This window comes from Lissotriton helveticus, chromosome 7, assembly GCF_964261635.1.
Source record: "Lissotriton helveticus chromosome 7, aLisHel1.1, whole genome shotgun sequence".
NCBI lineage: Eukaryota > Metazoa > Chordata > Amphibia > Caudata > Salamandridae > Lissotriton > Lissotriton helveticus.
Genome location: NC_136068.1, coordinates 811,795,690 through 811,820,061, shown reverse-complemented (window position 1 = coordinate 811,820,061; position 24,372 = coordinate 811,795,690). Strand labels below are relative to the sequence as shown.

The window sequence follows — 24,372 nt, the reverse complement described above, 5'->3', positions numbered from 1 at the left end:
GTCCCCCCCCCCCCACAGCGGCCGTGCGGGATGACAAGCAACGGCGGCGGGAGGAACAAGCAGCGTCAGAGCCCCAGAAGCGAGTGAAGGGAGGTAGGCCTGCCTCGGCCCCAGTTGTGTCAGCGAAGGTCCCCGCTCCTCTGTGGGAGCTGCCGCAGTATAAGCGCCTACGGGCGCGCAAAACCAGGAAGTGGGCGGTGCTGGTCAGGCAATCTGACAGCCCTGGAGAAGATGATCAAGTGCATTTGCAGAGGTAAAGTACCTTCAGGTGTGTTCGGTTTCACAAAAGTGCACTAATTCCGTATGAAATGCAGTGAACTGTTAATCAATAATATTGGCTGACACCTTTCCCAACCGAGAGGTCACTCAAGATAAGCATCTGTCAGCATAGTAATGGGGGAAGAGAGCAATACGTTTTGCATTGGAACAGGTTTGTGTCTCACATTCGCCCCTTGGAAAAAAAGAAGGGAAAAAGCTTCAAATAGTGGTCTTTCAGTCTATTGATGTTAGTGGTTCTGGGGCTTGGAAAGAGATGTTATTAAAAACAGGATCAATAGTTCTCTTTTACTTGTAAGGAGCAGTACAGGCTTGAGCACACTTTTGTAAATCAAAACCATTTTTAACACGATCATGAGAGGCAATTAACCAGTCCAGACTGAAATACCCTAAAAGACCCAGCAGTGTGAATAACTAAATCCTTGAGATGCTCAGAAAATTGTTGTATGTTCACAAGTGAAATGTATGATAAAATATATAAAAACCATGAAATTAGAGCTGGCGAGGAGAAACCCAACATTCTGATGAATACTTTTTCCTGAGGATTCTTCACTTATTCTATCTCTTGCAAGCAGAAGACTGGATCAGGAAAAGTTGCAATAGCTCTCCTGCACCGGTACGTGGTGTCACACTTCAAACTTGACTCCGATGCCTCCCTGGACGTGACATCACAGAACTTCATTTTATTCCATCCTGGTGTACTGGCATCCGTTCTTTTTTTCTGCACTTTTCGAGAATCTGTACTTGCTCTCCATTACCAAATTATCCAATATTATTTTGTTATGCAGTGCTTGGATAAAATGCCACAGAGAAATATGTTTGGTGCTCACATGCTGTCTGTGCATGGAGTCTAGACTTGGGACTTGCTTCTGGGCTTTTTCCTTAGTTTTGCCTATTTTCAGCATCCGTGGAAGGCGTGGTGCGAACTTCCTAAGTGGCCGGAGACCTCAGTGAGCATCGACTTTACTGTCTCTTCAGGCCCTGATCTTGGGATAGACGTGATTATGGGGCCTTTTCCTAGGGACGTCTTCTTACTCATCATTTAGAATTTACCATGCGGAGAGCTCTGTTTCATCAGGACGTCAATCCCATTCAAGAGACAGGTCTTTGGGTTAGCGCAGGGCTTCCGAAAAGTTTTGGAACCACATCCCAACAACAAACATTCGCAACACACCTAGATTTAATGAACATGAGTCGGGCAATGACTAAAGCACTGTGTGGTAGCGTTCTGTACATTTTCCATTGAAATGACCATTACATTTGCACTGTTTGCTAAAACTATATTGCACATAAATGATGTGTGGAAATAGAATTTCAGTGAACATTTATCATTTGTACATCACCAAATAAAGTGTCTATTTGTTTTGATCCTATTAAAATCTTTGTTTTCATCACAGTTCAGAATTACATATATATGTGCTTCATTTTTGCTCTCCCAACTACTGAATGTTTACAGTTTATTTACAGGTATTTATATTTTGTTGTATTACAAAAATGGCAACCCACAGCCTTTCCCTTCACACTCCCTGTAACTAGTAAGATTGTCACATAATTCACTTTGCATAGTCAGAGAAGTTTGTAAACACCAATCCCTAAGTTACACAAATAAGCAGCAATTGGTCAGAAGACATAGCCTGACATATGGCCTCTCTCTTTGAAGCACAGCAAATGTTAGAACATAAATGCAAAATCTAAAGGCATCTTAATTTATTTCTTGGATTTTCATGACCCACCGAAAATTGGAAACACTGGGTTAGCGGATTCAATCTCTGACTTTGTCTTTGAAGCAATGTCCTACTATAGGGGGCATGAGTCTGACACCTCTGCCAAGCTCTTTTCTGACTTACATTCTGCACTGTTGAATCTGCTTCTCTCTTTTCCTGAAGACCTGTCTGAGGTACGCGCTTTCACGGGGCTCTGTTGATTATGGTTAGTGTTCTTCTGGTTCTCTCTAGTATGCCTTCGGGCCCTTGGGCTGCTTAGACCTTGCGGTGCCTGGATGGCCCCACGGTGCTGGTCGACTCTGCCTTTGAGCCAGATGCCACTTTGTTGTCTGTTCTTTAGACGCCTAAGAAGGCATTGAAACATGCACCATCCACAACAACGTCTACCACTCCACTGTAAGGACACATGGAGCACGTTTCTCTAGAGGTTCCTCCTGTTCTGGCTGAAGATTCAGTAGAGAAGTTTCTTACTTTGACGAGGTTCGTCAGTCAGGGTCCCTGCCTCTTCATGGTTTTGGAACGTCTCATTTAGTTACTCCTGATTGCCTCCTGACAGTCCTTTCTGCGGGCTTTATAACTTTCACTGAAGTGTTGAGCAAGGCAGCTGAGTTTCTAGAACTTCCTTTTCCCTTGGCTGTGATTAAAACTAGCGCTTTGCCTGAAATTCTGTAGACTGACCGCTGTATTCCAGAACTTCTATTGCCCTTTAATGAAGAGTTGTTGGGCTTGGTCATTTAAGGCTGGTAGACCAATTTCTGTACAAGTCATCAACTTTGAGATGCCTTGCTGACATCCACTAGGCCAGGGTAACCCTACATTTTTGTCTTCTCACATGGCTACAAAGAGACTGGGGCTCCAGGCACCCAATTACACAGGTGTCAACAATGGCTATTCCCTCCCTTCTTCCACGTACAGGGAATTCTTGTGGATGGAATTGATAGAAAAATAATATTTTACTTGGGAAGCCTAGTTCTTTGTGCCTGTAATGACATAAGCCTGCTATACAATATTCCACACTCTTATGGTACGGTTGTTGATTCCTCTACTGCTGGATCACGTAAGAGGCAACTTCACTGAAGTTCTCCATGATGTTTTTGGGGTTACTAGGCAGCTTCATAGGTCTAATCTTGACACCATGGACTCTTTCTCTAGCTCTATGGGCTCTTGGTGATCCTTGGCCGACAACCCTGCTCGAGGTCTTTAGGCCTTCATTGAGATGTTTCTACAAACGTTGTGGATGTAAGCTTTGACAGTTCTCCCGTCATAATTAGCAGACTTCCCTAGTCCTAGAAGGCACGGCTCAGAAGGGTGCTGATGTTCAATTTTTGGGGTTTCCTAATTTTGTGAGCACACGCTGTGAGTGAGATGGACGACAAAAACATTTTACAGGACTGTGTTCTTATAGGGATTGCCAAAACTTCCATACTGATCAGCATTTGCTGTGGACAGTGTGATACCTTCATGAAATACTGTGTTCATAAGCAATACTTTTTGTCAGGTTCATTCCTAGGGTCTGGTTTCACACCACTTTGAATTCCCATTCGAAGAGTAAGTCTGAAAAGGTTTGTGTTCTTGGCAACCATGCTGTCAAGGCCACCAGACAAGTCTGTAAAGTGGCATTCCTCTGCAAAGGAGAGCTTTTAAGATGGGCCTCCAGTAGTACCTAATAATTTACAGATTACTGTACATTATATATGAAGGATCAAGCACAATCGTGTTGGTGCTAACAAAAATGTAATTATTCACTTCAGTTATTAACATTAGAATGATGTAGCTATCTCGGTCAGCCATTTTTCAATAGGGAGTTAGCTGCTCTTTGATGGAAGCAGTGAATACTCTTGTTTTAATAAAATGTCTCTGGGTTAGGTACCCCCAGCAAGGGTTAGCTTTTAACTGCCCACTAAAATACCTAGACTGAATGAAGCACCTGATACCACTACAGTGTCTGTCTCTTCTTTTCACTGTAAAAAACCCCCACAAAGTTCATCAAAACACTAGTACCACCAGCATTTTTGTTTCCAAAATATTTTTTTCTTCTGCTGAAAGTACCTTTCCTAAAGAGGGGCCACACATGTTTTCTATTTGGACTTCCTTACAAGATCTATATAGCTCCTCTGAGCTGGTGGGAGCTTACCAGTGACAATATTTTTTATATTGTAGGATAGTGTAGTAGTTGTATTCTTACACTTTACCATCACCAATTACAGCAACAGGAACAATAATCCACTCAGCTATCTTCATGTGTGTATTGTAAATAATTTTCATGAGATAGAAAGTGATAATTTCTGGTAAGATACTGTTACCAATTACCCATCCAACATCAATTAAATGATCTGTCTGTTCAGCAAGAATAAATTGCTGATTTCCCCTTAATATAAGATGCCTCCACCTTTCTAATTAATGAATGTAAGTAATTAGAGTGAATGAAAGTAATTGAAGTACTAGTTGAAGGCGACGAGAACCACTTCAAATAATAATCAAAGTCCTTGTCAGAGTAAACCTAAAAAATCAGTAAATAAACCTATATCTACCACATGGTCGCTTGCCACAAATCAGTCAGGCTCAACTTGGAGGCAATGTGTAAAGTATTTATGCGGTACTTAAACAGTATTAAAGTGAAAACACAGCACAGAAAAAATCCTAAACCAATTGAGAAAAATAGTGAATATTCTAATAAATTAAATGTCACCATAACGACAAAAACCCAATACGCATAACTGGAAATATGATCTTTTTCAATTTTGAATTAAAAATCGCATCAAAAAGCACATATTTCCAACCATGGTTATCTGGTTGCACTAGATCTGGTCAAAGTTAAGGCTGACTGTGATGGATTGTGGGTCAGATACAGGAACTAGATTTGCTCTGGTAGAAAGTTTTCCTTCTGACTTAGAAACTTTTAAGGAGGAAAAGTGTTTGTTGATGAGTCATTGGCAGGGCAAACTGGATCTGAAGCGGGGTTCAACGAAGGCCGGTTGCTGAACAACGAGATCCTATAGCAGTGTAGAAAGTAGGATCTGCTTTTATGGTTAACCCCACTTTTTGCACGGTGCTATGCTGTTATTGACTAGTCGGACTGGGATCCTGCTAATCAGGACCCCAGTCACTCTGCTTTCTGCCCTAAATTATGTTCAGTACTTGAGTACATCCCATATTGGATACGGAGGTACCCTTATCAGTCCCTAGTATACGGTACTAAGGTACCATGGGCATAGGTAGCCCACAGGTCCCACAAGGGCTGAAGCATGTATTATGCCACCCATGTGTGACCATTCAAACTGTAACTACAGGCCTGCCATTGCAGCCTGTGCAAGCTGGTGCTAGCACCACTTACGAAAGATATAGGTCTCCTATATGTAGAGTCACTGCACTTAAAAACCTATGTCACCCATATACATTACAATCCTGAGGGCGGGGTGCTTGGTTCTAAGTGTGAGGGTGCCCCTGCATGAGCAGTACACCCCTACAGCCTATGGAGTCTATTCTCCCGGGTTGTAAGTGAAGCATCCATATAACCTGTAGAGGGGCACCGCATAATTACGCATTGACCATCTCTAAATTGGCTGCAACAAACCTATCATGTTTGGTATCAAACATGTTGAAATCATACCCTCACACCGTAAATGGTGTGGGAGGTATGATTCCAAGCCCTGGAACGTACCCTGTCAGGCTCTCAGTGCTCCCGGTACCAGTCTTCTAGACCCGGACAGCACAACATGGCTGCTACCGACCAGAGACACCATTCTGGCCTCCTGAGGCTGAGCCAAGCTCGAGCAGGGGAAGGCAGAACAAAAGGCATCCTGTCACAGGGAGGTGTGACCACCTCCCAGACATGGTTTAGTGTATTGGGGCCGGGTGGATGCGCTTGTCAGCATCACTCAGTCTGCATGAGGGGCACATTTGGTGCCTCCGTGAATAGTCCAGTTCAAACCAGCTCTGGGAACCCTTGGCTCCAGCTCTGGGGTGAAACTGGACAAAGGATATGGGAATATCTTCTCCCCCCCCCCCCGTCCAAACCCTCCCCTGTGAGGGTCTCCTGATTCATCCCAACCCTTTCTTTAGGGTACTTAAGGGCTTACATGGGTGTAGGTCCCTAGATTAGTTGTTGGACACAATTTCATTCAGACACTACTTCAACTTCTACCGTCTGAGCACTCTGGACTTTGTTTGGGCTCGGCTTTGTCTCCCTTCCAGTCTGCTGCATTGTCTGTGCCTGTGCACCTTACAGGAACCTTCCAAGACCTGTGGGCATCCAAGACACCTGAAGGATTCTCCCTTGGAGTGAAGGATTCACTTCCCTGCATCTGCAGGCACCACAACTAAGCTGACAGGTCTGCTTATACTGAGCTCCCCCAAACTCGAAAAGGCTCAGCAACACAGGTGGTGGTTTTCCATATCTCTCGAGGCCTGCCCTGCCACCAAGTTTGAGGCCAGCATCCCTCGTAGGAGCTGCAGGAACCGTACCCCTGTTCACCACATAAACTTGCAGTTGCAAAGTCCTGTTGGCTTCCTTCCACCAAGATCTTTACGCTCCAAGTATCCCCAACCTCAGGCATCTCCAGTGACCAGAATATTTGTCCACACTGCATTGTCTGTACCGTGGCCTGCATCTTTTGGTAAGCTGCTCGAGGTCCTCTTGCGACTCCAGTGACTCCGGCCTGTGGGTCCTGTTGAGGGTCATCTTTGTTCATTTTGGGCTCCCCTGATTGCTTGGGGCTTGCCCTGACTCCCACGCTTGTGGTGAGTCACCTGGACATTGCTGGTCCTGACATTGCACCTTCTTCGACATCCACGTTCTTTGCAGTTGCCAAGGATTGTTGCTGCTCCTGGCGGACACCGACCCCTCAACTCTTGACATCCGACGTGGGACAGCTTATGCACAGTTCCTGGTGTTTCACAGTGTCGCCTGGTCCTCACAGCTCCAGAGTCAAGGTCACCGTCAACTCTCCTGCAACTCCCGACATCGGTGGGCATTTGTCTTCTGGGTCTCCGGGTCATTCCTGAGTCTCGTAGACTTTCTCCTCCGCTTGCAGGTACTCTTCAACTAGAATCCTCCTTTGGATTCCACCGGACATTTTCTCCTTTCCCAGCAGCGGCATTTTCCTGAGTCCTCCATTGGGTTCGACGGCGGTTTCCGACACCACTTCACACCTATGCCACTTTCATAAACCAGCTAATGGAGATCATCACGGAAAACTTCAACACCCACTCTAACGACATATTTCTGGTCGACTTTAACTTACACTGGGAAGACAAGAAAGATAAATAGATCAGTGCGCTTAAAGACTTTTTAACTGAGCTGAACCTTACCCAAAATTGCACACAGCCGATGCACGCAAAAGGAGCGACACTGGATTGGATTATATCAAAAAACAAGTACATAGTGATACACTCAATTATGCAATGTGACTGGTCCGATCACCATGCAATAACCTTCCTAATACCCACCGTGAAAAGGAAAAAGACCAAGCAGCCTATTAAACTCAAAAAGTGGACCCGGGACAACAAGGATGCAAAAATTGAACGGCTAGTAGAAAACTGTGAGAAAGATCTGAATCCACCCGACAACGTGCAGAATGTAAATGAACCAACGGATTACTACACTACAACAATAACAAACATAGTCAACACTACCATGCCATTAAAACAGAAAAGGACAAAAACCCTTGGTTCAATGAGGCACTGAAGGATGATAGGCGGAAACTAAGACTGGCTGAAAGAAAGTGGAGACAACACCCTTCAACACCCGAACTGAATTCACTCAGAAAAATCAGAAATGAGTATAACAAAAAGATCCTCAATTCCAAAAAAGAATATTTTAGATCAGAACTAGATAACGCTAGAAACCGACCAAGGAAGCTCTTCGAGATTTTAAAGCAACAATCCAACAAACTAGCCAAAACGGCCCAGGAAAACACTAAAACTCAGCTGAATTGCGCAGAATTTTCAACCTTCTTCACCAACAAGGCCAACACTTTGGAAATTGAGCTCAAGATGGCAGCGGACAACATGCCCGTCAAACCACACAGACTGAGCAACCCCATCCTGACAGTCAACCACGAGGAATCAAAAAACACGGCGCATTGGGATACCTTCAAGCTTTACGATCAGAATACTATCGCCAAAACATTATCGGAAATCAAACCGAATAACCACTATAATGACCCTGTACCTGCCAAATGTTTACAAAAAATCAACTACATCGTCATCCCTGTTTGGACCAGAATAATAAATGCCTCGCTATCACAAGGGATACTTCCTGATTGCTTAAAAACAGGCCAAGTGGTTCCCATCATCAAAAAACCTACAGCGGACCCAGCAGACCCTAATAACTTTCGCCCAGTTACCAATATTCCAGTACTGGCCAAACTAATCGAGAAATATGTACAAAACCAACTGAGCCAACACATTTCAAAGTTCACACTTCTAGACGACTGCCAACCTGGATTTAGAACAGGCCATAGCACAGAAACAGCAATCCTGCATATTGTCGACGATGCATTACAGGCCCTAGATCAGAATAGATCATGTCTTCTAGTACTTCTGGACCTGTCCTCTGCATTTGACACGGTAAACCATGTGAAACTACTAAGCAGGCTGCATAACAGGATGGGAATATCGGGAAATGTGCTTAAATGGTTTGAATCCTTCCTTCAGAATAGATCGCAAAGATTTTTGGTCAGCCAGACACTATCCACATCATGTCCTAATGTGATCGGAGTCCCACAAGGATCTACACTATCTCCTTCACTCTTCAACCTGTATGTCGAACCACTGACAGAAATTCTCAGAGTCGCAAACATATCTTATCATATGTACGCAGACGACACACAGATATACATCAAGATCTCTTCTCTGGAAGAGATCATGGCAATGAACGAGGCCTTAAAAATTTAATTAAACTGGTTGACCAGCAATCATCAGAAGCTAAATGTACAAAAAACTGAGTTCCTTTTAATCTCTCCACCTAAGAACCACATGGAAGTGAAAGAATGGGCTAAATTGATCACAGCCCTAAACTGCACTCCTATTCTAGTGGACTCAGCAAAATCATTAGGAATCACTTTAGACAAGAACCTTGACATGGGAACGCATATCAAATCTATGGCAAAAAATGCACGCTTCCACCTGAACTATATTAGGAAAGTGAAACCATTCATCTCTGCGGCTGATCTCAAAATGGCAGTACAATCCTTAGTTATCTCAAGGATTGAATATGGATGTACTACTTTAGCAGGTCTACCAAAAATGTCCACAGCACCCCTAAAAGCATGTCTCAATACTGCTGCAAGGCTCATCACCGGAGCTAGGAAATCCGATCATATCACACCACACCTGAAATCTTTAAACTGGCTACCATACGAAGCGAGAATCCAATTTAAAATGGCATGTATCACACACAAAGCGCTTCACTTCAAAACACCAAGATACCTGGCTCAGAAAATGGAGCTATCTGGAGGAGACAGACCGGCCAGGAGTGCCAGTGAACTGCTGCTGAGACCACCCATCTTCCGGAAGAAGAAAACATACGACAGAGCTTTTTCAGGGGCAGCGCCTAGAATCTGGAATGCACTCCCACCAAATGTTAGGAAAATTACTAACACGGCAACATTCAAGAGGGAAATTAAGATTTTCCTAATGAATAAGTTTCTCACTTAGGCAAGAAGAGACATCACCACCGCCGCGACAATGTGAGGCCAAAGCCGAACTACTAAGGGAAGTAAATAGAAAGCCTCTAATTGCACTGGGAATAACCTAGAGGCGATTTACTTACCCAGAACCTGAAGGGAAAATGCACAGAGTTTTCTTTTTCTGCGCCAGTAAGCGCAGATTTGGTTAGAGCACGTAACTTAGTCATTTTTTTTTTACTATCTTTTTGAGACTTTTGTCTCCTGTAAGTCTACTCTGGTGCACATAGGGATGCCTGATTTTAAGTCTTGTGGGGCGTGCCACTGCAATATGCTGGTGGCGGACCCCCACGACGTCTGTCTCTACTGCCTGGAGTACAACCACGACTCTCGGTCCTGCAGGGACTGTCTGGCCATGGCCCGAAGGCCTTGAGGGAGCGGCGCCAGAAGCTGCTTGAGGTTCGGCAGTCGTCCCAGCGCTGTTCTCGGTCCAGGGGCTGCTCCAGAGAACGCTCACTGGGCCACCATCATCGCTCCTCGGGCTCCAAGTCTTCTCCCTCGGATTCGGGTAAGAGACGACACAAAAAGAAGTCGAAGAAGCGTTGTCGCTCTCCGACGTCCCCCCGTCGGTCCCCGGATGCGGACGAGGGCGACAGGGGTTCTGCTCCTTCGGAGCCCGGGAGCCTCGCAGCCTACCCACCTTATCCGGGTCCGTCGGTGACTCCTGCACAGGTGCAAGAATTTCTTGCTACCATGGCCCGCCTGTTTAGGACTCGGGCTCCCGCCGGCATGCCCTTGGGCCCCGCAGTCCTGTGTCAGGATCCTGTTGAGCCATCTGCGCTGCTGGCGGCTTCGGCCCCAGTGCTGCAGGATCCTGCCCCACTGGCTCTGGCCACGGCGCCACAAGGTCCCACGCTGCCGGCTCCGGCCTCAACGCCACCCTCTGCTCCGCCTCCGGCGCCGCAGTAGATACCATTTGTTCCGCCTTTGCCCCGGTTCTAGGACAGTTTTGTCCCTACCTGGGATCCGCATTGGGACACGGCGCCAGTTCGGCCCCGTTCAGCCCCGTTCCTGGCGCCGTTTATTCCTTCTGCCTCAAAGCCTTCCTAGTCCGAACTTTGGGGTGCACCCCACGCCTGTGGGCGGCAGGATTTGACATCACCTTCCCCACTGGCGTTCTGTCACTTCCGAAAAGTGGGTTCAGCAACTCGTCCGGAGAGGTTACTCCCTCCCCTTCGAGTCTAACCCCCAGCCATGCCACCTCAGTTCCACCGCATGTCGTGGATCACTTCGTGCTTCTCCAACAGGAAGTTATGGTCCTCTTGGCCAAGGGGGCTATCAAGCGCGTTCCTGGGCCAGAAGTAGGACGTGGCTGTTATTCCCACTTCTTTCTGGTCCCCAAGAAGGACAAAGGGGGCTTGCGCCCCATCTTGGTCCTCAGGAACATCAAGCGCTTCCTCCGGAAGGAGAAGTACAAGTTGTTGACTGCTCAGGTCTGGACTGCCCTCGACTCTGGAGACTGGATGGTAGCATTGGGCTTGCAGGGCGCATATTTTCACATCCCCGTCCTGCCGGCCCACCGGCTTTACCTTTGGTTCACGGTAGGCCAGGAGCATTTTCAGTTTGCCATGCTCCCTTTCGGCCATACCGGCGCCCCTCGGGTGTTCACGAAAGTTATGGCGGTGGTCGCAGCTCACCTGCGCAGGTCAGGGGTGTCAGTCTTCCCCCTACCTTGACGACTGGTTGTTGAAGGCAGGCTCGCCCCATGCAGTTGTCACCCACATTCAGACTACGGTTGACCTCCTGCATTTGCTGTGGTTCTCCATCAATGTGCTGAAGTTGCACCTTAGTCCCTTTTGGAAGCTCCCCTTCATCGGAGCGGTTCTGGATTCAACGCGGTTTTGGGTTTATCCTTCCGAGCAACGAGTCCGGAATATTCAGGCAAGGATTCCAATCTTTCAGCCTCTATCCCGGGTTTCAGTCAGGATGGCCCTCCGGCTCCTGAGCCTGATGGCCTCCTGTCTCCTGCTAGTGCAACATGCCAGATGGCATATGCAGGCTCTGCAGTGGGACCTGAAGTTCCAGTGGGCGCAGCATCAGGGCAACCTGTCCGGTCATGTCCAGATCTCGGCGGGCACTGCACGACAATTGCAATGGTGGCTCACGAATCGCAAATGGGTCAATGGCAGATCCCTCTCCCTTCCCCAACCGGAGCTCACAGTGGTGACGGATGCGTCCCTCCTGGGATCGGGAGGCCACTTGGGAGAGGTGGAGATCAGAGGCCTCTGGTCCCTGCCAGAATCCCGGCTCCATATTAACCTTTTGGAGCTTCGGGCGATCCGACTTGCACTGAAGGCATTCCTTCCCTCTGTCCGGGGAAGTGTGGTGCAGGTGTTCACAGACAACACCACCGCCATGTTGTATTTCATCAAACAGGGCGTGGTGGGGTCGTGGACCCTATGTCAAGAGGCTCTGCGCCTCTGGACATGGCTGGAACATCGAGGCATCACCTTGGTGGTTCAACACCTGGCAGGTTCTCTGAACGCCAGGGCAGACGATCTCAGCCGCCGGTGCTTGATGGATCACGAATGGTGTCTGAACTCGGACTTGGCGCACGGTCTCTTTCAGCAGTGGGAAGAGCCTTGGTTAGTTCTATTCGCCACCGAAGAGAACGTGCAATGTCATCAGTTCTGCGTGTTGGAATTTCCAAGGCGGCACTCGCTCGGCTACGCTTTTCATCACGAGTGGAGTTGCGGTCTATTGTATGCCTTTCCACCTATACCACTTCTGCCCAGAGTGCTGAAGAAGGTTCGGCGTGACCGGGCCCAAGTCAGTCTTGTGGCTCCGGATTGGGCACAAAGATATTGGTATCCCGAGCTACTCAACAAGGCGATGGATTCCCCTGATCCGACTGCCTCTTCCGGAGAATCTTCTATCGCAGCAGCAGGGGACGGTCCTCCACCCGAACCTGTCCAGCCTCCACCTCCATGCGTGGAGATTGAGCGGCGGCAATTGACGGCTTTCGATCTTCCTCCCGAAGTCTGTGATGTTATTCTGGCAGCCAGGCGTCCCTCCACTAAAACGGTATACGCCTGCAGGTGGAACAGGTTTGTGGCATGGTGCACAGCTAAGTATGTGGGTCCTCTTTCTGAAGTCCTTCTGTTCCTTCTTTCTTGGCCCAGAAGGGCACTGCTCTGGGTACTATCAAAGGTTATATTTCGGCCATCTCCGCCTTCCAGATCAGCCTTCTCTTTTTAAGTCTCCGGTTGTTAGCCGTTTCCTGAAAGGCATTGCTCACACGTTTCCTCATGTGCCGTTCATTATGCCTCAATGGGACTTAAACCTTGTCTTAACTTATCTGATGTGCTCTCCCTCCGAGCCCCTTCATAACTGTCCTTTGCGTCTTCTCACTCTCAAGACACCTTTCCTGGTAGCTTTCACCTCTGCCAGAAGAGTGAGTGAGCTCCAGGCTCTTTCTTCCAAACCTCCTTTCCTTTCTGTTCATCCGGACAAGGTGGTTTTAAGGACACGTCCTTTCTTGCCAAAGGTTGTCACGCCCTTCCACATCGGGCAGACCATCACTTGGCCCACCTTCTTTCCGCCTCCGCATCCTTCAAAAGAGGAAGAGAGGCTCCACCGCCTGGACCTTTTGGGTCCAGACGGTGGAGCTCTCGTTCTATCTGAAGCACACACACGACAGTTCCAGGTGAATGACCAGCTCTTTGTTGGCTACATGGGTGCCAAAAAAGGTTGGGCCATGCACAAATTGACCATCTCTCGGTGGGCTGTTCTGTGCATCAAACCATGTTACTCATTGGCTAAGAAGGCCCATTCTACCAGGGCAACGGCAGCCACTACTGCCTTGGGACACGGCGTTCCCTTGTAGGACATTTGTCAGGCAGCTACGTGGGCTTCGCTGCACACGTTTACCAAGCATTACTGCCTTGACAGTCAAGTCCGGAGAGATGGCTTCTTTGGGCGTTCTGTTCTCCGTGACTTTCTGGTGTAATCTTGTTCGCAGACCCACCTCCGGGGTTGGTATTGCTGGGGTATCTATTCTAAGGTAAGGAATCTATCACTAATGTGTCTCTTTCAGATACACAAGTTACTACTTGTGTAATTGATATATCTGTAAGAGATATTAGCTAGTGATAGATTCCTTACCGCCCCACCCATCCTCCCCGTTCAGCGAACTGATTTCTAGCGTTAAGGTCATCCCTTTCAGGGCCCTAGTTTCATGGCACCAGTGGTCAGTTTCTTGCATGGCTCTGCGTTTCTGGCATCGAAAGTCATGTACAGAACTGACGTCAGCGCGCATGGGTGGCGCCTAAGTAGTCTCTGTGACGTCATCTCGGCGCATACGACGCCACTGAACGGACTCAGAGCTGCATGATTCCACCTACCGACGTGCAGGGGTACTGCTGTCGAAAAAACTTTCCGGATCCAGTCTGATGCCTGGGGATATTCTAAGGTAAGGACTAACTAATGTCTCTTACAGATATATCGTTACACAAGTAGTAACTTGTGCTTTTAAACTGTGCATTCAGGCTGCAGTGGCCAGCCTGGAGAAATGTTTTACAGTGCTACTTTAGTGCGTGGCAGAAAGAGTGCTGCAGCCCACTAGTAGCATTTCATTTACAGGTCCTGGCTACATGTGGTACAATATACTAGGGACTGACAAGTAAATTAAATGTGCCAGTTAGGGGTTACCAAATGTAATATGTTTGAAGGGGAGGATCCAAGCTTTTTACCATTGTTTAGTAGGGGTAGTGCAGAGTCGTATTTGCCAACAAAAGCCTAATCGTAAACATAAGATAAAAATCTGGGATGACCCTGCAGAAAGGGCACATTTCCAACAATGAAGGTTTTGTCTCAAGGGCTAGCAAGGCAGTCCTGTCTTTGATGAATGAACTCATATAAACGTTTGAGTGCATTACTCTTTATTTGACATTAAATTAAGATGCCTATTCTCTCCGGCTCATGGCTGGGTAGCTACAGTATCCAATTTTAGTGCCACACAAAATAAATTGACAACGCATAATAAGCATGCATCCGCTCAGTTAGCTAAAACTACACATACAGGACTCATTGTGTATTCTCATAGGCTAAACATTCTCATTTTCTTCTGGAAGAGTGAAAAGGGGTCGTACCCATTCAGATCAAAAGACATTGAGCCCCAAAACACAGAAACTTAAGTGCAAAGAGACTATGGGTTCACTTTTCTCTGGGATGAGTGTACAACTCAGTCCTCCAGAACGTATGTATAGCAGTGCATTCATTCAGGCATTGACTTATCCATCATTTCTTTCCCCATACCTCGTTCTCTCATTCATCCACTCCTCTGTCCAAACATGTTAAGACTTTTATAGAGTGCAAACTTTCCCAAACGGTGTCCTGGTGCTGAACAGAGTAATTCGAACAAGAGGAGTAGATCCCAACTCGGATATACTAGGGCACGATACAGGACCCTAGTTTCAGAAAAGTCAGATTTTTAAGGCGTTCCTAAACTGTATTAGTGAGGGAATCTTCCATTGTACCAGGCAGCTCATTCCAGAGTTCAACTGCCCTAACAGCAAAAAGCTTTTCCTCCTGAGCAACAGCATTGGATTCTCAGCTGAGTCAACAGGTGGGCCTCAGAGAAACCTAGGCAGTGTGCAGGAATGTATTTCAGGAATTCTATTGATAGGTGTTCTGGGCAAGTAATTTCGATAGCTTTAAAAACATGGCAGCCAATTTTTAAAGCCATCCTGTTTTCCTTAGGAAGCCACTGAAGAATATTTAATGCTTTTAAAGTGGAAGAAAACTGCTGGAGATCAAGAGCCCCTTTTGCTGCTGCATTCTGGTTTCTCTAGCTTCCTCATATTCCCGAAATAAAGAGCATTGCAGTAGTCTAGGCAACTAAGTATGGTTGCCTGGATGACTATTCATGGAACGGTTTTAGGAAGAAAGGACAGAATCTTCCTAAGCACCTTCAAGAGGAAGCTAATGAGGTTTCAGGTTCCTAATATACTCCCAAATGTTTTATCACCTTAGCGGTCATAGTTTGGACAGGTCATGTCTGGAGGCAGAAGCCTACTGGCTACAAGCTGGATATACGAGAATGTTGTATCCAGAGTATCCCAGTTTTGTCTGCATTAAACTTCAGATACTTTTGTTCTAACCGTGCCAATACAGCTGTCATACACTGGTAGAAAGGCTCAAAAGGGCCAGCAGCTGACTTCTCCAGCGTAACAATAAGCTGAGTGTCATCAGCGTAGTTCATTCACCACAGGCCAAAGGATTTGAGTTTCACCAGCGGGCGCATGTAGATGTTAGAGTTTCACACTCAGTGCTGACCCTTGAGGAATTTCTTTGGGTAAACTCTTGTATTCTGGCACATAGAGAAGTAGATAAACTGCCTATGCCCTAATAATTAAATAGGATCTGCTCCAATCAAATGTCTTGCCTCCAGTCCCAATTTCCTGTTGCATATTCAGTAGCATCTTGTGGAAGCAAGCCTGTATCAAATGCTGCAGACCTGTCTAATAGCACTGGGGCTGCTGCAAGCACTACTCTGTCAGTCAGTATCTGCAGGTCATCCACCACAACCAACAGGGCAGTCTCTGTACTATAGAACGGGTGAAAAGTCGACTATGCTGAGTCTAAAATCTGCCCATTAGCCACCCACTCTGAAAGGAGTTGATTAACGTGTCCCTCTAGATTCTTGATGGGAAATGGTAATAGGGATATTGCTCAAAAGTTGGTAAGAAGCAAGGGATTGGCATTTGTTTTTGGTTTTGTTTAACAAAGGCACAATCAGTGCCCTTTTCCATACTGCTGGGATATATCGGGTGAATACAAATACCAAGAGCCTCCACTTTCCACTAACACTGGGGCAGAGGATCTAACTGAGACCCTGATTTTAGGGTGATTGAATAAAATGTATCTGATGACATGGGTGCCTAGTTGTACAGGTAAATACTCAGATTGACATTATTTGTTGCATTGGGAACCTCCTTGTTACCTATCTGGCTTGATCTAACCTGTCTAGTATATTGAGCTGTCCTGGGGCCTCTGAGTCACTGGGTATCCCAGAATTGAGGGATCCCAGAATGGTGGATATCTTGCTTTCAAAAAAGTCTGACAACTTGACTGCCAGTTCTTGAGTATTTGAGATTGTATTTACAGCACAATTAGGTGAGGAGAGTTCCCATACAATTTGGAAATATCTCAACAGTGTAAGAGGAAAGGTGACTTTGCAAACTTGTGGTCTAACACCTTTTTTAATACCATCCATAAGAAGAATAAATGTTAGAAATAAATGTGGATTGGGACACCTAGCCACTAGATCGAACCAACACTAAAATGCACCCTGGATAAACTGGCATACCTTTAAAAGGATCAGTTCTAGGTTCAAAGTTCAAAGTTCAAAAAGTACTTTATTCGGTTAAAAGACAATTACCATAAAAGCAACAGCATGAAATTACAATTTACACAGGGAAATTTAAAAAAGGACAGATCTATTATATTTCATCAAGACCAATTGTTTTCCGTAATTTAAAAACATGTTTAAAAAAGCCTAAAACTACTGCAACAGTTAAAACAGTGTCCATTCTCTGAAATTCTAAAAAAGCTGGGCGACATCTATTTAAATTCATTTCTTTGAGGATTGGGATAATGAATTTCCTACGTGGTAAAATATAAAATTTACAAAAGAATAAAATATGGATATCAGATTGGGACGAGGAATCATCACACGGACAGATAGGCAAATTTCGCAACCATGAATTCATTTCTGGGAAGGACAAGAGTCTAAAAACAATATTTAGTCTAAAACGGGTCAAGAGAAATCGATCATAATTAGACATCGGCAGGGTTAAATATGGCTGTACTTTATCTCCAGTTAATAACAGGAGATGCGAGGTAACTGTCTTTTTATTAATTTCATCTCGCCTTCTCTTCGAGGTATTCCATACACAATTTTCTCAACAATTTTCTGGATATATTAACCATTGTGAGTGGATCATCATAATATTGTTGGCAACCAATTTCAATAAGAAAACGTTTAACGTAATCTAGCCAATCAAATCTACCCACATTTTCCAATTTTAATACACCCTGCAACATAGCCCGGTTCATGACACACTCATTTGTTGTCCATACCCTATGCCACAAGAGGATGGGTTGTGTTCTAATTACATCTGATATATGAGGTTGTCCAAGTTCAGTGTGACAGATGTAGGTCGCAACACTTTGTGGTACTGTCAGGACATCCCTCATAAACTTATTTTCGGCTATTTGAATTGATTCTATGTTCGAATACCCCCAAAGACCCGAGCCATACAAAGCTACTGATGTACACGTGGCATTATATATAGTTAAGATTTCTCTTATTGGTTTCTTGCCCAACTTTTTTATAAAATTCTTTAAGGCCATTATTGTTTTTAAGAATAAAAGAGTTCTGGCCTTTACAGCACTTGTCCAAACCCCAGATTCATGGAACAAAATACCAAGGCAAGGGAATGTAGAGGTGTTTTCCAAAGGAACATTATTTATGAACATTCTTCTCATCTGCTTTCCGGTTCTTGTGCCACAGTTCATGGAGAAGGCTTTACTACAATTGATTTTTAAATCTAGACTCAACATGAACTTCTCAAAGGATATTATCAAATTTTGTAGGGCCAAGGGAGTCCGTGCCATTAGGACTGCATCATCTGCATACAAGAGTGCAGGGATAGATCTCTTACCAACCCTGGGCATATCCCTGCACTCCTGCAGCAGACAATGCTCAAGTCCATTTATATAAACCAGAAATAAGAATGGAGTCAGGACGCACCCCTGGCGTACTCCGCGTCCCACGTCGAATTTTCTGGTACATTCGCCCCCCTTACCATAACGGACTGATGCTGTGGCTCCTGAGTATAATTCTCTCAGAAAGCAAATGATAGAATATTCCACACCAAGCCCTTTCAAGATTGCCCACAATTTAACGTGTGACACGCAATCGAACGCCGACGTAAGGTCGACGAACGTAAGGTACAGGCGTTCACCTTTTACCCTAGTATACTTTTGTTGAACGATCATTAAGTTTAAGCATTGTTCAACTGTTCCAATACCCTTCTGAAATCCAAACTGTAGGTCACTCATTATCTCATTCTCCTCAGCCCAGCTTTGAAGTCTTGCCAAGATAACTCTCCCAAGCATTTTTATAGATGAGTCTAGAAGGGAGATTGGTCTGTAGCATACGCAATTTTGTCTCTCTCCCTTCTTGTATATCGGCACAATAACCGAGGTAAACCAAGACGGATTTAAACTCCTTGCTAGTGCTGCATTAAAAAGTTGTACCAGCATGGGGCCCCAGATCTCGCTATTTGCTTTATACAAATCTGCTGGGATCCCATCAGGACCTGCGGCCTTGCCACCCTTCGTTGCTTTCAAACCCATCATAACTTCCTCCAGAGTTATCACCAGTTTCTCGGCCCCTACTCCTATATTACCCATTGTAACAGGACCTTTAGTAGGGCTTTCATCTTGGGACCTGTAAAGGTTAGACAAATGTTCCACCCAATCCTCCTCAGTAATTGCAATCTCCATGCGCGCCTAGAGATTGTCATAGAGAAAAGGGGCATTTACGGCCCTCCAAAATGCGGATGCATCCTTGGACTGTGATGCTTCACATAGAGCTTCTAGGGCCTCCTTTTTTATAGCATTTTTCCTATTTTTTAAAGCCTCATTATATATTTTCCTAAAACACTTATTTGTAGAGGATCTCGGGGTGTCCTATGAATAGCATGTTTCAAATCAGTCAGTGCACTTGTACATGCATTGTCAAACCAACTTTTATCACCTTTTGCCCATTTCTTTACCTCCACCCGCAGACTATTTTTAATTGTAGAAGCTATAATATTAAAATGCTCTATTATCTGTTCGCTATTAGACTTCTCTCCCAGGCAAATCGCGAAACTATCCGAACAAACATTCAACAATTTACCTAGGAACATTTCTGGGACCACCTTACCCCATTTTAGAGTATACCCATTCTGTCTCCCAAGGACCACATCAGGGACTGTGCATAGGGAGAACACATCTTCATGCTGTTCAAAAAATGGGGTTTCAACCTCCATTATTTGGGGCAGATGGTCACTTAATGGTAACTCCATAGTCTTTAGCCTATTAATCTTATGGCTATAACACATTTTCCCCCCTCTTTTAGATCAAGGTTGCTAAAGGTCTTGCAACAATCCTCTTCATTATCACCATGAGTCACTGTGGGGACAATTTCTGCTTGAATAATATCCTCATTTCCCTCCCATAACTTCTGATCTTTTGTATTCCTTTTGATTTTATCAGTGTTCTCCCCTAATCCTAATGTTTTAATAAGGGGAGTATCCTTCTTGGGTCAATCCACAAATTCAAGGCCTGAGAATGCATCAAACCGATTGTGGGTTGGTATATTATAAGCAGGTAAAGCTATACCTCTATTGTCCCACAAGTAATTATTTCCAAAATTAGGACCTGGGGTTGGTGGATAAGTCTGCCTAGGATGGAAATTAAATGATCTCTGTGGTTGGGAGAAAAGAGTCTATGTCAATGATGGTTGAAGCCAAACCTGTTTGCAGACTGCCTTTCTACTTCCCGGTTTTTAGGATATTGGGCTGGAAAGTATGGATAGAAGTAGCTAAGATAATGTGTAGAGATGGAATCACTACTTCTTGAGTCGTACCAATCCCCAATGTGCCTGACAGCTCTGTGATCTTTAAAGTTTACGATGATTACATCCCCTTTCCTGTCTTTAGGCCGTGATCCCACCCAAATCGAACGCCTAACATTTAAAATGTCCCCATTAATGTGGGCAGGCAAAGGTCTATTGTTACATAGCCAATAGGTAACTTTATTTCTTAAGGCTCGGTGGTCTTCCCTAGTGCCTAAAGGGAGCTCAGGGACACCCGCCATGACAATCGCATAAGGGGCAGCTTCTGGCGGTAGATCTACTATTCTGTGTGATTGCCAGGTTGTATTATGCAAATTCCTTGCCCCATTATCCTTAATAACCTTGTTTTGCGGGAGTTCTACCTTTTCTTCTGAGATCAACTAATCCCCCCTTTGATCGCCTACTTTACTTGGGAGTTGAGCTTTAGAAACAGGCTTCTTCGGCAAAGGGGATGTCTGCACTTTTTTGGGGGAAACACAAGTTGGCTTTTTCCCCGACATGATTAGATTTTATAGAGAGAGTGGGACATAGTGGGGCTTGTTTCGTTTCTGATATCGTTTTTACAGATTTTACTCTGGGGTTTATATTAATCAGCTCCTTCGCCAAGTCCGATAATAAGAGTGTGTTTCTTTCTACCTTTTTATCGATCAAGTCTAGGTGCGTGTTAATCATCCTGGTATATTCTAAAAGAGGCTGCATTAGTGATTTTACCAAAATTTCAATTTTTTCCAGCAGGCCACCCTCACTGATAGAACAGTGGGTTGTCATTAAGGGGACCGTGGGAGGAGTCAACGAATCAACCACATCCAACAATGTTGAAGTTGAGCTCCTCTTTTGTATTTTGGCTTGGCGGTTCTTTAATGGACCGCCCCCTCTTTTTTTAGTTTTGACCTTGAGTGGTGACATATAGTTCGTATTAGAAGGAGATGCAATAGAAAATCTAGGGGAATTTGATAGCCCTTCATCATCATTGCTATTATACAAACTCAGCAAAGACACAAGGGTACTGGTAGGCGTACTCAGCAGAGGAACATCAGTGCTAAAATTAGCCGACACTTCTCCTTTATCCTCCGTATCTCCAATATTTACTAACCCAGTATGTTCTGCTATAATGTTTGTTGAATTTGGCGATGGCGCAGTCCCTATTTGCCCCAGGGAGGATCGTTTTCCAGTCATTGAATCCAGGGAAAGACCCCTCTTAAATTCGGCTGTATCTAATCTTTTTTTGTAATGCTTCCCCCCCACGTCTCCGTTGTGCTTTTTTATATTTTCTGACCGATCTTGGGGCTGACGGTGCATGCTCTATTTCCTCAATAGAGATATCTGGCCGATCTTCATGCCTCTCAGCATGCACCTGGGCTATAGCCGTCACAACTTTCCTTACACCAATAGGGGGATTATTGGGCATAGCTGTATCCGCCACTAAGAGGGACGCCTCTTCCTGTAACGTTCCAGGACTCCCCCGACCTAGGGAAGCCCTTCTATCGTTATTGATCTCGTTTACCTTCTTGATCAGGTAATTGTCCATGGTACCTAGCCCAGACGCAATTTTATCACTTTTACCTCTAGACATCTAATTAACTTATTGCTACACTCGGTCTGAGAGTTGATATAGCGGTACAGCCCTAAATCATTCAGCGCTCTTTACGCGCACCAAGTATTATAATATGAGCTCTCACTTCGATACATATGGTCCTTCCCGGCAAATCCGAAGTCTGTGGCCGAGTCCAGTCTCTTCAGGCCTCTGAGGGCCTAAGAGGGCCCGCCCTTTGCCCGGGCTTAGCCCGGCGCTCCCGCGACGCAGGAGGAGCTCAGTTCTTTGTGTGCGCCTCCGAGCGTGGCTGACAACGTCAATGGGCGGGGCCTGGAGGGATTGTGGGGGCTGTAGTCCCCCCGCTCGGCGGCCGCGGTTTGTAGGCGGCGGCGGGGGGGACCAGATGCCCAGTTGCAGCTCTCCCCAACATTCTCCCCACAATGACAGCAATCTCCCCACAAGGACGGCAAGCGTGGCGGCAAGGCACTTGGATCCCTCAGGGTCGGCAAAGTCGGTACGGCTCTCCCACTCCTTTAGCGGAGCTCAGTTCTTTTTGTGCGCCTCCGGGCGCGGCTGACGTCAATGGGCGGGGCCTGGAGGGATTGTGGGGGCTGTAGTCCCCCCGCTTGGCGGCCGCGGTTTGTAGGCGGCAGCGGGGGGGACCAGATGCCCAGTTGCAGCTCTCCCCAACAATCTCCCCACAAGGACAGCAATCTCCCCACAAGGACGGCAAGCGTGGCGGCAAGGCACTTGGATCCCTCAGGGTCGGCAAAGTCGGTAAGGCTCTCCTTCTAGGTCTAGGTAGCCTCTTCGTCAGACTCTCCCACTCTACTTTCTCCCACCAACAATAGGGCGATGAACTCTACATGACTCCCTGCTTCCTTCGCCTGGATTTTCAGACTGTCTCATGCATGCATATTCTTAGGACTCACAAATAGTTTGGCATCTTTGCAATGTTTTCCTCCTCAGAGACAGTTTTAACTAAAATTGATTACAGTAGTCTTGACATACCCTCTTAAGTGGCAACAGTATAACACAGTTAAATGTATACATGAAAACGTGTACCTAACATGTAATGCAGGTAGAATGGCTCTTCATTTTTAATACCAACTATTTTTTGTTGCTATAACTCTAATTTAATTGTGTATTTCAGGTCCAGATAACCCTCACCACACATGACGTTGGAGGATTGACCAAAAAGGACATCAAGCTGGCTCAGTTCATTGATAGGGCTGCTGCCTCCGTGTAATCACCTTTAAGTGCAATGCTTTTTTAGCATGCTCGTATGTAGACTCTGCACTTAAAACGGGCCATGCAGCGCATTTGTCTCTACTGAAAAATATGCTTGCCAAGGGCACTATTCAGATATGTTTTTCCCTGTGTGTGGTGGAAACCAGCCTCTTTCGGAATTTCAGAGACTGCATTTTAAAACTATTATAAGGCAAGAGTAATTATTACTAATGGATCGGTGTGCTGCGCAGCTCAGGATATGAAATATCGTCATAGTTTCCCACACAGTCACCTCATGTTGTAACTAAAGGTTTTCTTGAGTAACCACCTAGAAAGTAGGAGGGTCAGAGCTGCTTTCTGACATTCACGAACTAGGAATGTCCCACAACCCTTGGCGTCTTCCCCGGTAAATTCCTCCTTTATGTTTATGTCAGTTTTGTAAAGAGACATGTTAAAGAGTAAACTAAGCAGAGAGTAGACATGCCAATGTTCCTATAGCAATTTTGGGAGCCTTTCAAGCCATACAGAATGTGTATTATGGTCAAGTTCATGAACGCGCATTACAAGATATGCGGCTCAGCACTTTGTGTGATTACCTGTCATACTCATTCAGTCTCAAGTGCTCTGTTGTGTTTTATAAAGTTTTTTTACCCTGGACACGGACCAGGTCCACAAAAGTTTTTTTTTCTGGGCTGTATCATGTTTATTAACCAATATAAACTCGACATTCTAGTTTCCACTGGATTCTATGCAGATACATTGTTACCAGTACTTTATGAATCATTTACTGATGCACATGCAGTCTTGTTTCTGTACCCAGTTACAAACGTACACACTGTCTTATCTGAGATGTAGAAAATGTGCCTAAAATATCATATTCGTATAGCGTAAGCAATAAATATGTAATCATGAAGATTGCAATATAAATACTTCTTTTGACTACCAAGTTTTTCTGTTAATTTCTCCTGAGGCGCTGTGATTCCTCACCTCCCTGGTACTTGACATATACTGTTGCAGTAAACTGGACTGAATTGCTGAAATGGTGTGGTCCCACATTCTTATATGTATACATCTGGTATCTAAAAGCAACCCAACAAGGAATGTCGAATGATTAAAGCACCACGGGACCAGTCAATCTGAGTGGATGGGGCAATACATACTCTTTTGAGATGGTGAACAGGATTAAGACAAATGGCAGCCATTAACATGTATACAGAGGTCTGCGTGTACTTGTTACATTGCACCAAGGTATTCTTAATAGTCCCAAATATGCCTAGCAAAGCTCTGCAT

General features: G+C 45.4%; 1 protein-coding gene across 1 annotated transcript in view; it reads left to right on the top strand.

The window, feature by feature from the left end:
* The window catches only part of PCBD2 (pterin-4 alpha-carbinolamine dehydratase 2), a 530,788-nt gene extending 506,774 nt beyond the window's left edge, over positions 1-24,014 (top strand). The window contains exon 4 of the mRNA XM_078653267.1: positions 23,006-24,014. Coding sequence (XP_078509393.1) covers positions 23,006-23,101 — 96 coding nt within the window. The 3' untranslated portion in view covers positions 23,102-24,014. The remainder of the gene's footprint in view (positions 1-23,005) is intronic.
* Positions 24,015-24,372: the final 358 nt, after the last annotated feature.